The sequence below is a fragment of the Diadema antillarum genome, unplaced genomic scaffold (genome assembly GCF_040938485.1).
Source record: "Diadema antillarum isolate AM-2024a unplaced genomic scaffold, OU_Dant_1.0 seq00000059_RagTag, whole genome shotgun sequence".
NCBI classification, from domain to species: Eukaryota; Metazoa; Echinodermata; class Echinoidea; order Diadematoida; family Diadematidae; genus Diadema; species Diadema antillarum.
The window spans coordinates 65751-87131 of NW_027271164.1; the positions used below are offsets into that span (position 1 = coordinate 65751).

Consider the following 21381-nt stretch of genomic DNA (forward strand, 5'->3'; position numbering starts at 1 on the left):
ATATCATTTAGTGAACTAAGACAGGTCAGGTCTCATTGCACATGTAAATACTGGTAGAGCCTATTTAAGTTTTAAGAGCGTGTTACATAACTTTAACTTTCCTGGAAAGTGAAATGACATCACTTTTCGAGAAAAACTTCCAATACTTTCAATAGGAGTCACTTTGTATGGTTATGAATATTTTTATGTGCAGTTTCATCTAAATTGTGTATTATGGAAAGTATTTTTCAGTTGTTCTGTCTCAAGCTTAAAGTTTGTAAGAACCTGTGTTAAATGATTTTAACTTTCCTGTAAAGTTAAATGATTTTAAAATGATTTGAATCTAACAATGATACATTAATAATTGTTTTTTTTAACTACATTATATCAAATATGCAGTTAAAAGTTTGATGCAAAAAGGCATCATGCCAAGTGTTTTTAAAACTTTCAAAGTGGCATTCCACACACTCACCTAAATATTTGTGACAGGGCCAGATGATTTCTACTAGTTGTAGCAGTTTAAGTTGTGCATATATCAAAAATGGAAGGTAGTCTTTAATGATTTTGTCTCATATTTCAAGTTTGTATTAAAGAGCCTGTTGAATGATTTTAACCTTCCTATAAACTTTTAATACTCTAAATAATGCTTGCAATAGGTGCCATGTACAATATAGTATAGTAATGGGTACTCCAGCACCAGGTCTGACTTTGTCTACTGTTTGCTTGAACACAAGTTTGAATTTTGCAGACTCCAGCTAACAATAGGTTGTCATTCATGAGATGAATTAGTTAAGGATGTTACTGTGACAATCTTATCACTTTTCTCATCTTGTAGTCCAGACAAAGGTGGAAATTCTCTTTTGTGTCACGTGGGCAGTTGCAGATTTTCAAGGTTGATCTTTGGGTATTTTTAACAGAATATATTGACTGCGTACAGATTTGATAGATTTATCCTGTCTTCTAGGGGATTTCATGCTTAACAGAATATTAGATTATTACTATATCACAATGTATGAATGTGGATACAGTTCAGATATTTGTGCTCAATGCTCTAATAACTGTGTCAAGGGATATTGTATTACACCATGCCATATATGCCAACTTTGTTTTCTTGAATTTGAGTCAGGGCCAAGTTTTATAGTAACAACCTCCTGATGTAGCCTGTTCCAAGATCAAACCAGTAGTGGACCAAATGTAGGTCCTGGAGTTAAATGAGCATGGATGAACCCTGGGTTGAGGTGCATTCTCTGTCTATCTTTATTACCTTTGATGATAGCACATACCACATATAATCCAGTGATCTAAATGGGCATGCCTGTACAATTGTTTTCATGTGATTTTCTGTGATTTATCTGATTTTATCTGGAACCATTTAGAGAATCTTGACCCAGTATTATGGTAATTCATTTTTCGGTTATATTGGGTTTTTTGATATCTTAGAATGTTATCGTACTACTCTCATTATTGTTGTTTGTTTGTTTTTCTTACCTCAGATTGTCCTTCCCAGAAATGGGGTAGTAACTGTCTCCAGAACTGTACATGTTCTCACGGTGCATCATGCGACCCGGTCACAGGGAGCTGTGCCTGCACCGCTGGATTCTCAGGTATGTATGTGCAGCATTGAGGTCAAACATTTACCACAAGCTAGTGGGAGCAAGGAGGCAGGCAGATACTAAACACTGACATGGTGTGACCCAATGTTGATAGTACTTTATTAGCTTTCTCTCTGGCGGTTTGCTTCTCAGTCTGACTAATTTAACAATTAACTTCTGACTGTACTGAGTTTAGTTCTTGGTGCCAGCAGTGCTCGGTAATAGTAGGCATTTTCCAAGCTTTCAAATCAAGCAAAATTCTAGCGGAACTGCATGAACAGTTGCAAAATGAAAGGTGCTAAGATCTAAATCTGGTAAATGTAACTGGGAAATCAAATATGAAGGAAAATGTAACTCTTCCATGCAGGATATCAATTGCTGGAAACTTAATGGTTAAGTTATGTTCAATGTTTGTACTTAATTACCTCAGATATGAAAGAAAGAACAACTTGTGGGAAAGCTTACACTATATTTGTTTTTGCTTTCCTCAGAGGAAAAAGGAATGTGAAAAAATGAAACGTAGACTGATGCGTGAACCAAAAATTTATGGCACATTCTCTGAAATGATTGATGACATTGGTAATATATGTGTATCATGTCATTGTTAATCTTATCTTTTGTGTATTGTCATGATTGTTTCAAGGCAAATGTCTGTATGTACTAGGTATTTCCCCTATTTTAGACAGGGATAGCAATTAATCATTGAAAGTAATAGCTTTCTTGCATGTTAACAAACAAATTTATCACTTGGTTTTACCCGTGACTTCATCATTGTAGTCGCAAAAAAGTTCGTCAGACTATCAAGTTTTTGTGACCCATTTTAGTTTGTCACACTCAGGATGTTCAAATATTGTGATTGGTTTGTCGTTCTCTGCTATGAATGGGTATACCCCAGCTACAGTAGAGGCTTAAAGGTCCCTTTCAAAATTTGTGTTCATGCTGTATGTGAGCCTTGATATGAAACAGGGAAAAATGCAAACTAGAATTATAGCAAACTTTGTATTTTAATCGTACAGTCTCTATCCTGCTAGTTTCTTCTCTCCCATAACCCCCACCCCCCCCCCCATTCCACCCAGTACGGAACCATCCTCTTTAAAGGGATTGTACAGTTTTGGTTGAGACCTCATTTCGGGTTTCTAACATTTTTTCGTGAGATAATGAGTAACCTCTTATGAAATATGAAAGAGCATGTAATTCAATGAGGAATTCAACGTTTATTTGATGAAAATTGGTTTTGAAATGGCTGAGATATCCAAAAAAAGAGCGATTCTAATAAAGTGTGGGACCCACACTTTGTTATGATCGCTTTGTTTTCCTTTGTTTTTGGATGATTCAGTCATTCCAAACCCGATTTTCATCAAATAAACTTTGAATTCCTCTTAAAATGGTATGCTCTGTACTATATCATAAGTGCTTTCTTGGTATCTCGCAAAAAGTTAAAAGCCCAATTCTCATCTCTACCAATACTGTACTTTCCCTTTAACTACCGGTACTTGATTCTTATGATGTAAGCCATATGCTGAAGAAATACTTTGGCAGAGAAGCTTCCTTTCAGAATCTTTACTTTTAAATAGGTTCAGTCTTTTTTTGTGTAAAGTTTTGTATGTGCTATTAAGTAAGTCAAACATTAATTTGTTGACATTCAAAGCAGTGGGATCATAGTGAAAGTGATGAGTGGCTGGGAAGCAGCATCTTCCGTCCTTCCTCTTTACGGCGGCACTTCACTGCAAACTTTTCTTTTTTCTGTATGTGGAAGTTAAGATACGATGCAGGCTTTGTCGAGTGTCAAAGGAAACACCTTTCCTCGTACAATTTCCTAAATCTGTTTTTTCCCCCCTTAAAGTCATGTTTTTCACATGATGCTTTGAAGATAATGATTACCTGGGTGATAGAGTTATTTTATAGCCTCCAACAGAGATATCACCCTAATTTTTTCTTCCAAATTATATTTGTGGATATATCCATCTGTTTTGTTATCTATCTGTCTGTCTCTCTAGATATGTCTTTCTGTCTAGCCCTTTTACTATCTGTCTATCTAGAAATGTTACATATTCACTTATTAGTGGTTTTATAGTATTGTTCAAAGTGCAATGGTATTTTCCATGGTTTTGAGGTTCATCTTTGCTGAATACATACATTGGTGTTGACAGAAAATATGTGAAATGAACTAGCAAGGTCCCTATGTCCTACTTAATTAACAAATGTACACCATGTTAATAGTATAATTCATCAAATTTCCATGAACGATTACATCGTTTCAGTTTGCAGAAAATATGTGAAATGAACTAGCAAGGTCCCTATATCCTGTACTTGATTAACAAATGTACACTATGTTAGTGTATTTCATCAAATTTCCATGAACAATTACGTCACTTCAGTAATGATGTCATTGTGTTTGAAGTTAGTGCTTTATAGTATTAACGACAACAAGAAAGCTAATGGGCCGTTCAATTAAAGGTTATCAGACAGAATACATCCCTGACTAATGGACCATGTACAAGGCTGTAGAGAATGAATGTGCACATAATGCATGCTGTGGTGTGGGAATGGTGCTGTCAGTAGTCTCTGTATATTACTCATCACTGAATTAGATCACCTTATGTAAGGATGCCCACTGTGGGGCCACAGACATGAAGTAAACAGAATAGGAGTGTGAGCCATTATATCCCACATGCAGACAATAATGGCCTGGAGGGTGTCACAAATGTACACACTAGTAGTTATGTACATGTATGATGTACTGTATGCATGGTTGTTTTAATGTGTATGTACACAGGTTGACCAGATTAATGGAGAACATTCTATGTGGTATAGATATAGTACATACAGGCTGACCAGATAAGTGGAGAATTTTCTAGGTGGTATACAATGTAGCTATACAGTACATGCATGTAGCAGGAAATACATTATAGCTCACTCAATCTAGAATGATTTCACCCATTCCAGAAAGTTCTGGGAAGTGCTAACATATTTGGCTGAGTGAGGCACTGTCCCTGTAGCCCAATGTGATTGGTAGTTATTCTTGGCAATGATGTTTTGTACATAGTTAGGCAGTGAGTCATCCAAGTTTCCTGGAACTTAGACTGGCTAGTAGGTTGGAGAGAGTTATAGAATGTGCTAGAAGGGGGTGAATGGATAGTATATAAGCCAGAGAAATTCTGCAGTAGGCAGAGTACCCAACACCTCTGCTCTGAGAGTTACGTCACTTCTGGCTCTGAAGCGACTTGTTATAGTCAGTCCTGTGTTACCTGCTGACCTGTTATGTTTGTGGAGATACTTGGCCTGGGAGACATTTTGCCTGCAGAGAATTAAAGTGCCTTCATTGGACTCCATGTTTTTATGTCAATGGACATTGCTACGGCAAAGCTGTGACGGGCTGGATTCCTAGCTGGACAATATAAAGTGAATCATCATTCAACACATCGACTGGACGTGGTCGTTGAATTCTGCACATTTCGCTGGGAACATTATACTGTGGATCTACTGTGGACATCTATGTACCCTGGAATTATAACGCGGACTATTGTAACCTGTGCCTCTGGATTTACGTCGCAGGAATCATTCATCGGTGCATCGCGGATCATTCATTTGTGCATCGAACATCGTATCTGGACACTACCAGGAAATTGTAGCGACTTTGTGATAGTTTGGATGCATGTAAGTGATTCCATTACCGATTTGTAATTGTTTCTATTGATCATTGTTGTACTGATATGACGCCGATTACCAGTCTGTACCCTCAATATCACTGTTAATAAACCGCCTGAACATCAGTTGATTGTTTCTTTTGTGCGATCATTCTCAGAGTGATTTTGGTCGTAACAAAATTGGGGGCTTGTGTCCGGGAAGTGAATTTAAAGCCAAAAGTTAGAATTTGGAACGTTCCGGAATCCAGAATATTGGTACAGACAAAATACCTGTTGACTTGGTTGTTCAATTGCATATTGTGTGTAATACATTGTGACAATGTCAATCAGTACAATGGATGTTCAGGCATTTGTTCAGAGGACAGATTTGTCCCTCAAAGATTTGCAAAGGTTACGCAAATGTGATTTGACTGCTATTGCACAGCATTTAAGTGTAGATGTTCCACAAGGTGTAAGAAAGGCAGAGATTCTTGACTTAGTAGCTGGTCACATGGAGCTCAAAGAAGAAATTGAAACTTCAGATCAAGCTCACATTTCAGATCAAACACGGCTTGAGCTAGCTAGACTGGAAATAGAGAAAGAGAAGATGAGATCGGAAAGAGAGCAAAGGGCTAGGGAAATGGAAATGCAGGAAAGGGAAAAACAAAGAGAAATGGAAATGAAGAAATTCGAAATGGAGCAGCAAATGAAATTGCGTGAGATGGAATTGACTCATGCACACGCTGTTGGAAATCGTGAAAGGGCTCCCTTTGAATTTGATTTGGCCAAGAACATTCGATTGGTGCCCAAGTTTGAAGAAAACAGAGTTGATGCATATTTTGTGTCATTTGAGAAGGTGGCTAACAGTTTGAACTGGCCACAGGAATTTTGGCCCTTGCTCCTTCAAAGTGTGTTTGTCGGCAAAGCAGCCGATGTGTACTCATCTCTCTCTGAAGAGCAATCACGTGACTATGCTACAGTCAAGAAAGCAGTGTTGAATGCTTATGAGTTGGTGCCAGAGGCGTACAGACACAAGTTCAGAAATTCGTACCGAAAACCAGGCCAGACACATGTTGAGTTTGCTCGTGAAAAAGAAATGATGTTTGATAGGTGGTACAGATCCATGAAAGTGGATCAGGACTTTGATAACCTACGTGAGGTTGTTCTTTTGGAAGAATTCAAAAAGAGTGTTGCTTTCAGTGTGAGGTCACATTTGGATGATCATAAAGTGACAAGTTTGCATAAAGCAGCCTTGATGGCTGATGAGTATGAGCTGACCCACAGAAATGACAACAGACCACCTTTCAGGAATTTCTCTGGAAATAAGAGAGACAAAAATCAGTCGAGCAGTCCAAAGAATGCTGGTTCTGAAAAAGGCACGAGTTCTGAAACTTCATCGACACCAAAGCCTCAATCTGACAAAGGGTCCGGTACAAGTGCAAATGTCATTAAATGTTTTCACTGTAACAAGACAGGGCATGTAAAGTCACAGTGTTGGAAGTTGCAAAACAAAACAAAGAAGGACTTGGGATTTGTTATGTCAAAAAGTGTCCTACCCGAAAACAGTGTCCCGTTCAGAGAAACACAGGCCATTGAAAGTCAATCTCCCAAATTCAAAGATAGGATGAAGCAGGTGGATGAGAGCTATCGTAGCTTTTTGTTTGATGGTGAGGTGACCCCATGTACTTCTGGTGAGGCAGGTAAGCCAGTAGTCATCCTGCGGGATACGGGGGCCTCTCAGTCGTTGATGGTGGATGGTGGTATGACTTTTCCACCAGATAGTGCAGTGAATGCAAAAGTCTTGATTCAGACTGTTGATGGCAGTTATATGTCAGTGCCACTGTATAGAGTGGATTTGAAGTGTGACCTAGTTTCTGGTCCTGTCACTGTTGGAGTTGTTCCTGAGTTGCCCATGGCAGGCATTGACTTCTTGTTGGGGAATGACTTGGCTGGGGACAAGGTGGTTGCGTCTCCAGTTGTTTCGGAGAAACCAGTGGTGGTTGCTGAAACTGAGCAGTTGCAGGAGGAGTTTCCTGGGATTTTCCCAGATTGTGTTGTGACTAGGTCTCAGGCTCGTAGAGCTGTTCAAGATGATGCGGATTCTGTTGATATGGAGGAGAATTCCGGTGTTTGGTTGGCAGAAACCTTTTTCAAGGATTTGAATGATGGGGTTGCTGTATTAGGCTCCGAGGCTAACAGTGATGGGCTGTTTAGCAAGTCTTCCTTGGTTGAAGCACAGCAGGCAGACTCTGAGTTGAAAGGCTTGTCTCAGACGGCGTGCTCTGAGGCTGAGGCTGAAAAGGTCCCTGAGTGCTATTATGTCAAAGATGGCATTTTGATGAGGAAGTGGAGACCTCCCCATAGGCCAGCTGATGAGGATTGGACGGTGGTCCGTCAAGTTGTTGTCCCTCCCTGTTACCGCGGTGAGATCTTGAGGATTGCTCACGAGTTACCTGTTGGCGGCCATTTAGGCGTCAGAAAGACAAAGGATCGGATCATGAGGCATTTCTATTGGCCGGGGTTGAATGTGGATGTGGCTGAGTTTTGCAAGACTTGTCACACATGTCAGGTGGCTGGTAAACCACAGCATTCGGTGAAGCCGGCGCCATTGATTCCGATACCTGCGTTTGAAGAACCATTCAGTCGGGTTCTAGTTGACTGTGTTGGACCTTTGCCTAGGACTAGGTCAGGTCATAAGTACCTCTTGACAATCATGGATATGTCTACACGGTTTCCAGAGGCTATCCCATTGCGAAATATCACTGCTAAGACTGTGGTAGATGCTCTAGTGCAGTTTTTCACTAGGTATGGGTTGCCCAAGGAAGTGCAGTCTGACCAAGGGTCAAATTTCATGTCAGGCATATTTCAAGAGGTGATGTATCGTTTGGGTGTGAAGCAGCTGAAGTCGTCAGCTTATCATCCCCAGTCCCAAGGTGCGTTGGAGCGCTACCACCAGACCCTAAAGACAATGATTAGGGCATTTTGTGAGGAGTATCCCGAGGATTGGGATAAGGGCATCCCTTTCCTGCTGTTTGCAACGAGGGACTCCCCAAACGAGTCGACGGGTTTCAGCCCATTTGAGTTGGTGTATGGTCATGAAGTCAGGGGCCCACTGAAGCTCATCAAAGAGAAATTCATGACGGAGGATGATGAGGTCCACCTACTTGACTACGTGTCAAAGTTTCGTGAAAGGCTTTCAAAGGCTTGTGAGGTAGCTAGGGAACACTTGAAAGTATCACAAGACTCTATGAAGAGAAAGGCAGACAAAAATGCCAAAGCCCGAACTTTCAACCCAGGTGACAAAGTTCTTGTACTGCTGCCCATACAAGGTGAACCACTGAAAGCCAAGTTCAGTGGCCCGTACTATGTCAAAAAGAAATTCAATGATGTGAACTATGTGATCAGCACACCAGATAGATGCAAAGAACAGAGAATGTGTCATGTCAATATGTTGAAAGAGTGCTATGACAGAAAGTCAGTTGGTGTGACATAGATAGTGGATAGCACAGTAGAAGTTAAGGGTGAAAAGTTTTTCACCGGCATATCATTTTCCAGCGTATGTGTTTAGCATATTCATTAATGTGTGCAAAACAGTTTGATATGATTGTATAAGCTCCGAGAATCTAAGCAATATCATTGTAAATAGTATCCATGAAAAGAGAACATGGAATTAATACAGCTATCCAAAAGGCATGTGATAGTATGTGATTATTGTAGCTTGACTTGGATTGTACCTCACATTCATTGTAAATAATAATGAGAAATTGTGAAGGTAAAAGAAACCCTTGCTACGGCAAGGCTTTCTTTTTCCCATGGGGGATGGTGTCACAAATGTACACACTAGTAGTTATGTACATGTATGATGTACTGTATGCATGGTTGTTTTAATGTGTATGTACACAGGTTGACCAGATTAATGGAGAACATTCTATGTGGTATAGATATAGTACATACAGGCTGACCAGATAAGTGGAGAATTTTCTAGGTGGTATACAATGTAGCTATACAGTACATGCATGTAGCAGGAAATACATTATAGCTCACTCAATCTAGAATGATTTCACCCATTCCAGAAAGTTCTGGGAAGTGCTAACATATTTGGCTGAGTGAGGCACTGTCCCTGTAGCCCAATGTGATTGGTAGTTATTCTTGGCAATGATGTTTTGTACATAGTTAGGCAGTGAGTCATCCAAGTTTCCTGGAACTTAGACTGGCTAGTAGGTTGGAGAGAGTTATAGAATGTGCTAGAAGGGGGTGAATGGATAGTATATAAGCCAGAGAAATTCTGCAGTAGGCAGAGTACCCAACACCTCTGCTCTGAGAGTTACGTCACTTCTGGCTCTGAAGCGACTTGTTATAGTCAGTCCTGTGTTACCTGCTGACCTGTTATGTTTGTGGAGATACTTGGCCTGGGAGACATTTTGCCTGCAGAGAATTAAAGTGCCTTCATTGGACTCCATGTTTTTATGTCAATGGACATTGCTACGGCAAAGCTGTGACGGGCTGGATTCCTAGCTGGACAATATAAAGTGAATCATCATTCAACACATCGACTGGACGTGGTCGTTGAATTCTGCACATTTCGCTGGGAACATTATACTGTGGATCTACTGTGGACATCTATGTACCCTGGAATTATAACGCGGACTATTGTAACCTGTGCCTCTGGATTTACGTCGCAGGAATCATTCATCGGTGCATCGCGGATCATTCATTTGTGCATCGAACATCGTATCTGGACACTACCAGGAAATTGTAGCGACTTTGTGATAGTTTGGATGCATGTAAGTGATTCCATTACCGATTTGTAATTGTTTCTATTGATCATTGTTGTACTGATATGACGCCGATTACCAGTCTGTACCCTCAATATCACTGTTAATAAACCGCCTGAACATCAGTTGATTGTTTCTTTTGTGCGATCATTCTCAGAGTGATTTTGGTCGTAACAAGGGTAGACATGGTTGTCGCTGGAGACATAATAAACCTGCTTCCTTTGTACCCTCGTTTGATTGTGAAGTTGTCATCAAGTGAAGACGAAAAATGAATTCACAGCCAGACTGCTATATTTAGATAGAACAGAAGAAAATCATGACTTCTGACTCTAATAGAAGGATGCCATCAGACTTGTAATTTCAAAGCACAGTAGTGATGCTCTAGCTCTGCAAGTGTAACAGCAGAATGAGTCAAATCTGTCATGTAATGGTAGATATCTGTGTAGATTGGCCACTATGCATTTAATGGGCCACTAAATTTTCCCTACGATATCGGCCTGTGTATGTCAACCTTCCAATAGTCCTGTGTCATTTTTACCATGAGTGTCTTGTGTGGACAGGATCATCTTATATACACTCAGGCTTGATTGTGAATCATATTGGTAAAGTATAATTTGGGTCTGAAGAAGTAGACCATCAAAACGTGGTGTGTAAATCGATTTGATCTGTGTGGTATGGCCAAGTTGATAGCAGTATTCCCATACTGCTTAATTTAACCCTTTGTGTGATATAGGTGCAGATTGGTGCAGAAAACCCTCATAGCATTGTACGCACTGTCTTAAAAGTCCAAGCCACAGAGAGGGTTAACACTCTTTCAAGTCATCCCGAGGTTTCTCCTCTATTTCTCTCTCTTTTCTAATTGGCACTTGAATGGTATTAAATCATTCAAATACAATAGAAATCCTTCTCACCCACAAATTACCATAAACATCTTGTGAATCTGTCTCTTCATGCAGTATAAACTTGTTCAGGCTTAGCAGCTTCATTTAATGGAAGTGTTTAACTTATTGGAGTATTTCATGATATCAGACTTAAGAGAGTACATGTACAAGAGACTTCAATTTGGTATGATTTAATGGGAACATTGCACAAAACTACTAACTACAGGTTGAATAACTGAAGTGCTGCCATAGCAACATTTTATGTGGAGTTTACTGATGCTACTTCTACAAACATGTATATTTTAATCTGTGAAACTCTGCAAATTTGCACTTAATGCCTCTATGCATTTCTTTTTCTCCCCAATTCTCATGATGCATATGACAGGTCCGACGTGTACGGATCCTTGCCCTGCCAACACCTATGGACCGGGATGTCTTCTCACATGCCAGTGTGAGAACGGAGGAACCTGTGATCCTCGGACAGGGGCGTGTTCCTGCCCCCCTGGCTTCAGGCCTCCCCTGTAAGTTATTTACCATTAATACCTCTTTCAGGTTTGCAGATGATATATTCCTCAAGTTGAAAATCTTGAAGGTATGGTTTTACAGAGACATATAACAATCAGCAACACATAACAAATGTCTTGTGGATTGGGTGTATCATATCACTGTATGTATGTCATGTGTGCAAAATTGGGTATTGATATTAACATCCAACCCAACAGTTAACTGTAAATTTGACTGGATGCTGTGGGAATTCAACAGGAGTAAACTGATGTTGATTGATCTGTTGAGTCTTTTGGCTAATCTAGTCTTGGTAGAGTTCACTGATATACACAAATTAACCCATTGAGGAAGGACTGAATTTGCTACAATATCCATATTCCATAGACATTTGCCTAAGTATACCAGGACTAGTCTTCAACAGGTTAATGCAGACCTGCCAGGTGTCTGTGGTTCTGCAGGAGGCTACCTTTCATGACATGACAAGAAAATATCAAAGTCTCCCTGATTTGGGAATTCTTTTTGCCTTATTAACTAGTTGAAGACTAGTCTCGAGAATTTTCAGGCTGGGGTGAACGGGAAATGCGTGTTATAGGAAATTCAGTCTGTCTTCAACAGGGTAAGATGCATGTAATACACAAGTTTCTTCCCAATTTTTCTTTTGACTCTACCTGATTTTGGTATGGAAATGTTGGAGGCCCTGTTCATGGCACAAGTGATAGTTTTTCAGTGTATCAGAGATGCAAAGAAGTGCTATGAAAATTGTCTACATAATCTCAGATTTGTGTGTTTGTGTGTATGCATGCATGCATGTGTGTGTGTTTCTGGGCAAGACAAACGATGTCCATGCAACTAAATCCTGTGATTACTCTAACTGCCTGATTTCCTGTCAAAGTATTTAGATAGAAGGTCAGACAAAATATTAACTCAATCTCCATTATCCATGTAACTTTGCTGACTTCTCAACAATTATAAATCACAATGCCGTGAGAAATACTGATTCTGCAGGATATAATTATGTTCACTAAGTACATCAGTGTGTACAGGAATACATTAATGGCTTGCACTTTACAATCAGTTTTCCTTTTTTTTTTTTTTGAGGAAGTGGGTATTTTCATGTTCAATACATGAAAAGTCTGTACTATGGTAGCCACTCAGGCCCGAATTCACGAAGGCGGTACAAATGAAACCATGGTTAAACCATGGACAAAAACCATGGAGCGCCAAGTGTCGCATGGAATATTTCATTACGAAATCAGTCTTTTCGTCAATGAAATGACTATTTTGTAACAAAATGACAACATTTTGTAACTAAATGTACATTTCATCCACGAAATGATAATTTTGTTAACGAAACAGTCATTTTGTCTACAAATTGACCAATTTTGTAATGAAATATTCTGTGCGACATTTGGCGCTCCATGGTTTTTGTCCATGGTTTAAACCATGGTTTCATTTGTACCACCTTTGTGAATTCGGGCCTCAGTAGTATCAAGTTCTGTGCATTTCCCTGTGTGTCGGTAATACAATTGGTACAAACATGCACACTTCCACATGCTCACAGTGGTACAGACACAATGAGACACTTTGATGCACTGACACTCTCACAGACAGACATTCACAGACAGATATAGACATGCAGATAGACAGACAGACAGACAGGCTGACACACACACACACTCACACATAACAAAAATTAGATTGATCAGTCCAATATATTCCTCCAGACAGATCTGGGCGATGACCATGCCAGGAATTTTGACTTCCTTTGACTCACCACTTCATCTCTCCTAAAATATCCCAGTTATTCCCAAAAATACTCTCACCCTGCCATCCAAAAGGTCTTGTCCAGGCCTAGGGAAAGAGAGAAGGGGGGGGGGGGAGGTAGCGGGATAGAACTGTGCAGGGTTTCAGCACACAAATTTGCAACCATTAACAAACGGTTTGATGCATCAAACACCGCAAATAGCACACCAGGAAATAGCACTGTTCAGTAATGTTTAGAATAATGATGATGGTATGTTTGTATCCCAGGATTGAACCACTATTGGACACCTAATTTTTGATAAAAATTCTTCTTTTTTGGAGATTTCCAATGACATTTTGTACTATCATGATGGGCAAAAATCATAGAGAGGAATTGATCTGTTGTCTGTGAAGTTCAAGTCACTTTCCAAATAGAATCTTAAGACGGCCAGAAAAGAAAAAAGAAGAAAAACATCACCATACAAGCTTTTGTTCAGACATAACCTGACATTAAATATTTTCATGTACTATGCCTGAGGCTGCTATTATTGAGAAACTTTTTAGTATACACATTATGTGTCACGTATATCAATTTCCCGTAATATCATTAATAATCTTGGTAGATCTAGGGAAGATGAGACCGAAAAATGTACTGTGTATTGAATATACCCCTCTTGGGACCATTGTCTTAAAGGACAAGTCCACCTTCATATACACATGGATTGAGTGAAGGCAACAATATTGGTAGAACACATCAGTGAAAGTGTGGGGAAAATCGCACAATCCGTTCAAAAGTTATGAATTTTTAAAGTATCTGTGCAGCCACTGCTGGATAAGAAGACTACTGCAGTGTATGTTGTCACATGCGTACAATGAGATAAGGAAAATAAAGGAGAATTTCACAAAACTTTACTTTTTGAATAATGTGCAAATTTCTTCTACTTGTTACTGACATATTTTAAGGGTAATATTATTCTCCCTGCCTTCTGAAAGAGAGAAGTCAAGTGTTTTGTTATGCGAGAAAAATGGAAATATGTTGAATTTTCTTTATTCTTTCTTTATATTGTAGTATAGTAGTCTTCTCATCCAGTCATGACTGAGCAGAAACTTCGAAAAATCATAACTTTTGAACGGAATGTCCGATTTTCCTCAAACTCTCACTGGTGTGTACCAATATTGCTGCATTCACTCAACCCAAATGTCTATAAAGGTGAACTTGTCCTTACAGAACAATTGGCATTGAATACAAATAGGTTGCTGGTAGGAATGATAAAGTTTAATATGATTGCTTGATATATCAAAAGTAAAACAGAAGGTTTATTGCCAAAATTATGTGGCTGACACTCTAATATCTAATCTGTATGTGTGTGTGTTTTGACTTATCTTTACGTGTTCACAAAGGAAGCATGTACAAATGTAAATGCTTAAGTGAGCAAGCTACCATGAGGCTAATGACTTTAAGTCCACTCTTATGGACTAAGCAGTACATGAGGATAAAGAGGACTGGGCAGTGAGCATAAAGTACATTGCTCAGGTGCATCACTGCTGCTCTCAGGGGATTTGAACCAGGAACTTTATGATTGAGAGTCTGTGGTTTACACCACTGATCCACAAAGGCTCAAGACAGGGAGTTCAGTAAGGAGGTGAAGCAGTCTTGATACCAGTGAAAGGCTGATGGCCATGCCATCATAAAGTGTAGGTTCAAGGTTTGCTCCAGCACCCTTTACTTGTTGTTTATTTGGTTTTTAAAGCATGTGTCACTCAGTTGTGAATATTATCTATTATTTTGCATCTACATTTGTAGTCTTGAGTCCAGTCTGCATTTTTTTTTAATGCACATGCTTACGCTTTAGTGAAATAAAGAAAAAAATCTTTGCTTTCAAAATAATTGAATAATAGAAAGATAAACACCTGTAAGTTTCTGGTCAAGATATTTATTCACTGTCTCCATTCTTCCCCAACAAAAATAATATTCTTCCAAATTGTGGAGATTATTTACTACATGATATACAACCCAACACCACAAACTCATGTGCTAGGTGTTGATAATGCAACCTCTCAAGTTAAAGTGATAATTCAAGGACTGCATGAGGGAGATGACACTGACCTGTATCTACGTCACAACGAGTAGCAGGCATTGATTATAACCCTCGATTCATGGCTCAAAGGTTCATTGTTTTGATCCAGTGACTCATCAAGTTAACATTTACCGCTACTCATGAATGTAAACATGTCACGGATGGGGCATGTGATAAGACTGGGAGAAAAATCATGGGGAGCTTTGCCTTTGTAGTATTGTGTACAGAATAGTATTACTTTAAAAAAAAAACCAAATCAATGTGAGAGATTATAAATCATTGCCAAAGATGAACAAATGGTGATCATTTACAAGTCTCTTTTGAAAATTGGACTTGGACTGGCAGCATTGAAATCTGGTAATGTGCAGAATTTTTCAAAACACCGAATTTCACAAAGGTATACCCACGAAAGCGGGAAGTGCTAAGTTATATCCTTTCCATCCCCAACACACACAGAGACACTTTGATATAGCTGCAATTATAATGCCTCAATTAACATCGCGTTTCAAGGAACTACTCTGAAATGGGTCATACAATTTCAGAGGATTAGGTGTGATTTTTACGAAGTGCCTAATTTGTCCAGCCCTAGAAAGCTATAAAGAGCAAAAGAATATCATAGACAAGTGAAGATACATTTGATGAGGGAGCAGGAGTTTAAAGAAGTGGAATTTCTTTAAGGTTTAGATATTGAAAGCTTTGAAATTCATCCTCATGCTATAATGAGAAGGATGACCCAAATTACAGATCTAACTATTTTGAAACCAATATGATATTCTTTTGATGTACATGTAGAGGTATAGGTTTGTCCGGGGATGCTTTTCATTTTTGCTTCAAAGGTGATGTGTGTAGATTAGAATATTGATTAAATGTTGTGAAATAACTACATCAGGTCAAGTACAGTATATATCATAGTTTTACATTTTTGTGATTTCAGCAAGGAAAGTAACTTTCATAAAGAATATGAACAATTACCTTTTAATCAATTTAATTGCTCACAAATCTGCAATATATCATCAGAATCCAGTGTTTACAGAACTAATGAAACTGTTCTATCTTCGTAAATTTGAATAGACTGCTTTTGATTGTGACATATAACTTCTTGAAACTGATATGATACATGTTATTTTATCTTACCCTCTTTCCACATGGATGCTCTCCAATTCTTCAGAAAGTACATTGTATGTATGTTTGAATTCAAACATTGAACTTTTATTGAACTTTCAATCTATACCACACATCACTTCAGATATATTGATATTCAGTCATTGAGCAATAAGTTGTATGGGTGAAGCAGAAACATGCAATCCACTTCAATGCTGTATCTACAATGTGAGATCAATTAACAAGAGCCTGAGGTTTCATAGATATTGTTGTGTTCAGTGGTAGTAAAGGGAGTACTGTTAAACCACATTTTCTGTCTTGTGAATTTGGTGAGTAACCACATATAATGTAGTATCTTGTGTGTGATTCATGCGCTTTTGAGTGTCACACTCTGGTACATGCATTTTCCAGATGATTCCTGAGAGAGAAGTGTTTATTTCCTTTCAACTAACAAAACCCGGAACATAGGCGGTTTTTGAAACTTTTCTTTGAAAAAAAGGCAAAGAAAAGGACAGATGAGGAAGAAGTATGGGAAAGTAATTAGGTACTTCAGTCAAGGCAAGATGACCTTCCATTATCAATTACATCATACAAGCAGGAGTGGATGAACTCTTTTCGAGAACAGTGCGAGCTCAACCAATTCTGGAAATGTAGAATATTTTACACTTTTTTCATGGTGCAAATTTGTGTATAGCTCTCTGTGGGATACCAGCTTTACTATAGAGTGTTCAGATATTTTGATCATTCTGTTAGTTCTTGCAATTATTGGTCAAATGTCAATAATGTTGGCAAAATTAAGTGTTAAAAAAAGAGATGCTGCAAGAAGATGGAATTTGTACTTGAACAGTTTGTTATGGTGGCCCTGACTTTATAGTAGTCACAATTTGGATACTATTTGGATAATTTCATTATTTTGTATCAAAATGACATCTATGTCTAAAATTGCAGGCCAAAGCGTCAAGTAGTTTGCCAAGGAGAAATAAAAATGCCTTTGGAATATTTCGTCTTCTCCTTGATACCATTCTGTCATTGCTTCTTTCATTCACAATATGTAAAAGTAACTGTTTTGTACGGCATCATTATTATATTTCCAGCTGAAGAGTAATCTATTTGTTAGTAATGAATAGAAAAACTGTGTATAAACTTTGCCTTCTTTCAGCCTACGTGATAGCATATTTATCAGATAATCAAAAGGTCTCAAAAGATTCAATGCCCAGTGAGACCAGCAAATGATGTTGAGTATCTTCATGCCTTTGTGAGGCAAATCTACTCAAAATGGAAGCAACATCCGTAATAGAGTCACAACTGATTCACAAATATCCACTTCACTTCTCATGAAGAGTACAATGCATACCTTGGGAAGTACATTGTAGTCCCACCCACACACATTTCAGAAATCTGCCAATGATTTCCAAGTGGTTCACCCAAAGGTAAATAGGAGTGTTAGAAACTGTTTCATTATTACATTTTTCAATTCATGGTGTATTGCTGGTTCATCAAATCAAAGCCTGTGAAATGAGAAGTAGAGACCAAAGTATGTTTTAGTTGTGACTAAGCAAGTTTATAGAAGTTCAAGGATTTTTTTCTTTGCGATTGCAATATGCTAGAAAATGGAGTGTAGGTTTTAGGTTGAGTTTCATAGTAGGGTAAAAAAGTAACACCGAGCATTCTTGACTTTTGACAAAGTCAAAGTCATTGTATCTTTAGAGTACTAGTACGTTGTTGACTTTAATGAATCAAGTAGAATTACGCAAACAGAACACAAGAAACTCTTTCAAATAAAATGAAAAAATAGGAAAGTTATGCATTTTAAAGATTCACATGTATTTCCAAAAAAAGCATCAATATTGATGTGCAATCAAGATTCCTTAGGAAATCATGTAGAGACCTCACAAGGTTACCACTCACTTGGACACAAATCTTCACTAAATACCTTCTGTTTTTACATTAATTCACAAAGAAAATATCCATATCCCTCACATTAGATTGTTTTAGAGTTAAAATGTGTTGGCAGCGATTGCTTCTTTTGAATGGTCAGGGGGCTATGATTGATCAAATAAAAGAATGGTATTTTTTTTGTACACACTTGTGTAGTGTGAGTCAGTGACATGTTCTCAATGCCTAAACTTTGTATGTGTTTGTGTTTGATATCTCCAATTGGCCAAAATATGTTAAACATAATTGTTCCCTATCTTTTTTCTTTTCTTTTAAAGATCTTATTTAAGCTTTTTTCTATCTAATCTGTCTGTCTGAAGACTCCTTAAAGCCCACATACACAAGGGATGCTGGTTCCTTTTAACGGTCTAGAAATCATGTTGCAAATTCCCCTCAGGGTAAGCCTACACTGTGAATGCTGATGAGATTTTGAGCCTTTCCTGCAACTCTGTGCCAAATATTCTTCAGCTATAAATGTTTGGTGCAGTCACAGTGTAGAGATGTCCAAAGCGAGCCAGCAGTGTGTAATAAATCGTGAGAGCCTAATGATTTACCAGCTTGAACTTCAAGCAAGCTGTAGAAAAAGAAAGTGCCCTGCGTGGTGGTTGATTATTCCCCCCTCTGTACAGTCAGGTCTATTGTCTCGAGAGATGTGAAAGCTGTCAGCTGTGATTTATCAAATCTTCCCTTTTATCTGATTTATCCTTTTCCCTAGTGCAACCTGCAATGCAATGCAGGTAGGTGTGGGGGGGGGGGGGGGGGGGGGGGGGGAGGAGGGGGTGGGGGAGGTGCACAGAAAGAGAGGATGAATTTATCAAAATTGAAAACAAGACATATGGATTAATAAACGGGATGAATATGTAGATAGATAACATACATGTATAGATGCACATTGGTAAACAAAATAGACATATAGATAGATGAATAGATATAGCAATAGTACATTTTCAGAGACATACCAAGTAGATATATCAATACAAAGTAGACAAATAGATAGGCAACAAGATACAATACATTGTAGGTACATAAATATATGGATAGTTAGATTTAGTAGATATGTATCGATAAGGTAGATGACTATGTGATTGCAGAGGGACATATTGATAGCTGGATATAGATAGATAGATAGATAGATAGATAGATATGGAGGTAGATAGATAGATAGGGAGGTAGATAAAGAATAGTGAAAGTGGGTGGGGGTGGGAATCTGAGATCATGTTCCAGCTTTTGGTAGGGAATCCCAAAAACTGTTTTTTCCTCTGACATGAAAGTTTCCTGTCATTGTGCAGCAGACCGGCCATCCTGACAGATTATATCATCCGCCCCGGTCCAAAATTGGTCCTACCCTGGGGTTTCCACCATCATGTGATTGTTAACTGGCTCTTTTTGTTGATATGGTAAGGGGGGGGGGGGGATAGGCAAAGGGTGAGTAGACTTTCATTTTACCATCACACTCTGTGCATCCAAGGTGAGAAATTTAGTTCCCTCAAGTTATTGGGTAGGAAGACAAGTGGAGAGAGAGTATCTTGATTTCTGTCATCAAACTTTCAGTGAGGTGATATAAAGTCAAAACCAGCTGGTTAGTTACCCTCTGAAAATTACTCATTTCGTGCTTCTGATCATATTGCCTTTTCCTTTGTCAGTCAAACAAAATTACTTCAGTTATAACATTTTTTTCTTGGTTCAATAATCTGGTATGGTATAATGATGAGGAAGGCGATAACCTCTGTAAATGATCCACAGTTTTCAATCACATTCTTCATTTCATCCCGAGGAGGTCTCCTGTCTTGATTGATGTTTGAGCATTTTTGTCCAAATACCAGTTTAACCCTCTTTGTGCCAGTGAGTCGGATGTGCCCAAATTTCACACATATAACCTTTGGAGTAGAAATTTATGTAGTATGCAGTGGGCTTATAAAGTGAGAATGAAGATGACTTGTGTGATTATTGTAGAAGGTAGAAATGAATACAATGAGTAGATGTTTTGATTTAGTCCACTTCTGTTCAATTTAACAAATTCTGATACCTAAATCTTGGTATACCTTTCCCTACATATTGGGGTCATGACCTCACTGCATCCTTTGCCAGCTTCTTATGCTAGAGTCACACACGGCCGGATTTCGTACCGGGTCCTAAGGAATTAAAACCGTATCGACCCGGTTCGAGCCGTAGAGACCCGCATTGACCTGCATTGTAACCCGTGTCAATTCCTGATGGATTCTGGGGGCTATGATACGGTGGTGAACATTTTTTGGTCATGTTCAAAATTTTCTCACGGATTTCAATTCCGTATTGATATCCGAATTGACCCGGTTTGAACCGCATTGACTCGCATCGACCCGCTGCAACCCGCAGCGGAAAAACCGTATGGACCCTTTCCGTATACCGCATTGCCTTCATGAAACAGATGATGACAAGGTTTACATACGGGTTCAGTACGGGTCGAAGTGGGTTGACACTGGTCAATAGTGGTCGAAAAGGATTCATTAAAGCAGATTTTTATACGGTTCGATATGGGTCAATACAGGTCTCTACGGCTCGAACCGGGTCGATACGGATTTAATTCCTTATGGACCCGGTTCAAAATCTGCCCGTGTGTGACTGTAGCATAAATTACCCACCATTCCGGGACTAATTCGGCTCATTTTCACCCAGATCAAATCCGTTTTGTGACCCGGCCGTGTGTGACTCTAGCATTATGACAGCATCTCAGTTTTCGGGTCTTTTGTTTGGATCTTTCTCAGAGTGTGTTGCATCACATCACTTTTTCAGCATTTTCCACAATTTGTTTGCATTCATTTTAGGCTGTCAAGAAGAGGCTAGCTTTTAGTTTTAACTGATGGCAATCCTGAATCAAGCTACAGACATAGTCTATTGTTCACTGAAAAAAAATGTATCATTTATTACAAGCTCAATTTGGGAAGTCTGATTAATACTTTGTGATCATGCGGATGATTATTAATGCGACATGAATTTCAGACATGTCAGAGTGGTGACTTTTTTACGTGAGTGTGTAGAGGTGAGAGCTTGGGGATGACATAACAAGAAAGCATTCCAATCTATCTCCTAGAGTGTCACAGTGATGTGCACTAAGTTTAATCTGCCTGACACCACCTGCCATGGCTGTTTGATCATGTCATCATTCCTGTGGGTGGAACTCTGCTCAG

The 21381-nt window shown here is 38.9% G+C and overlaps 1 protein-coding gene across 1 annotated transcript in view; it reads left to right on the forward strand.

Annotated features, from left to right (window-relative positions):
* LOC139725814 (uncharacterized) overlaps positions 1-21381 on the forward strand; it is a 75303-nt gene that overhangs the window by 16103 nt on the left and 37819 nt on the right. Inside the window, exons 6-7 of the mRNA XM_071636895.1 lie at positions 1473-1583; positions 11239-11374. Of these exons, the coding sequence (XP_071492996.1) occupies positions 1473-1583; positions 11239-11374 (247 nt within the window). The remainder of the gene's footprint in view (positions 1-1472; positions 1584-11238; positions 11375-21381) is intronic.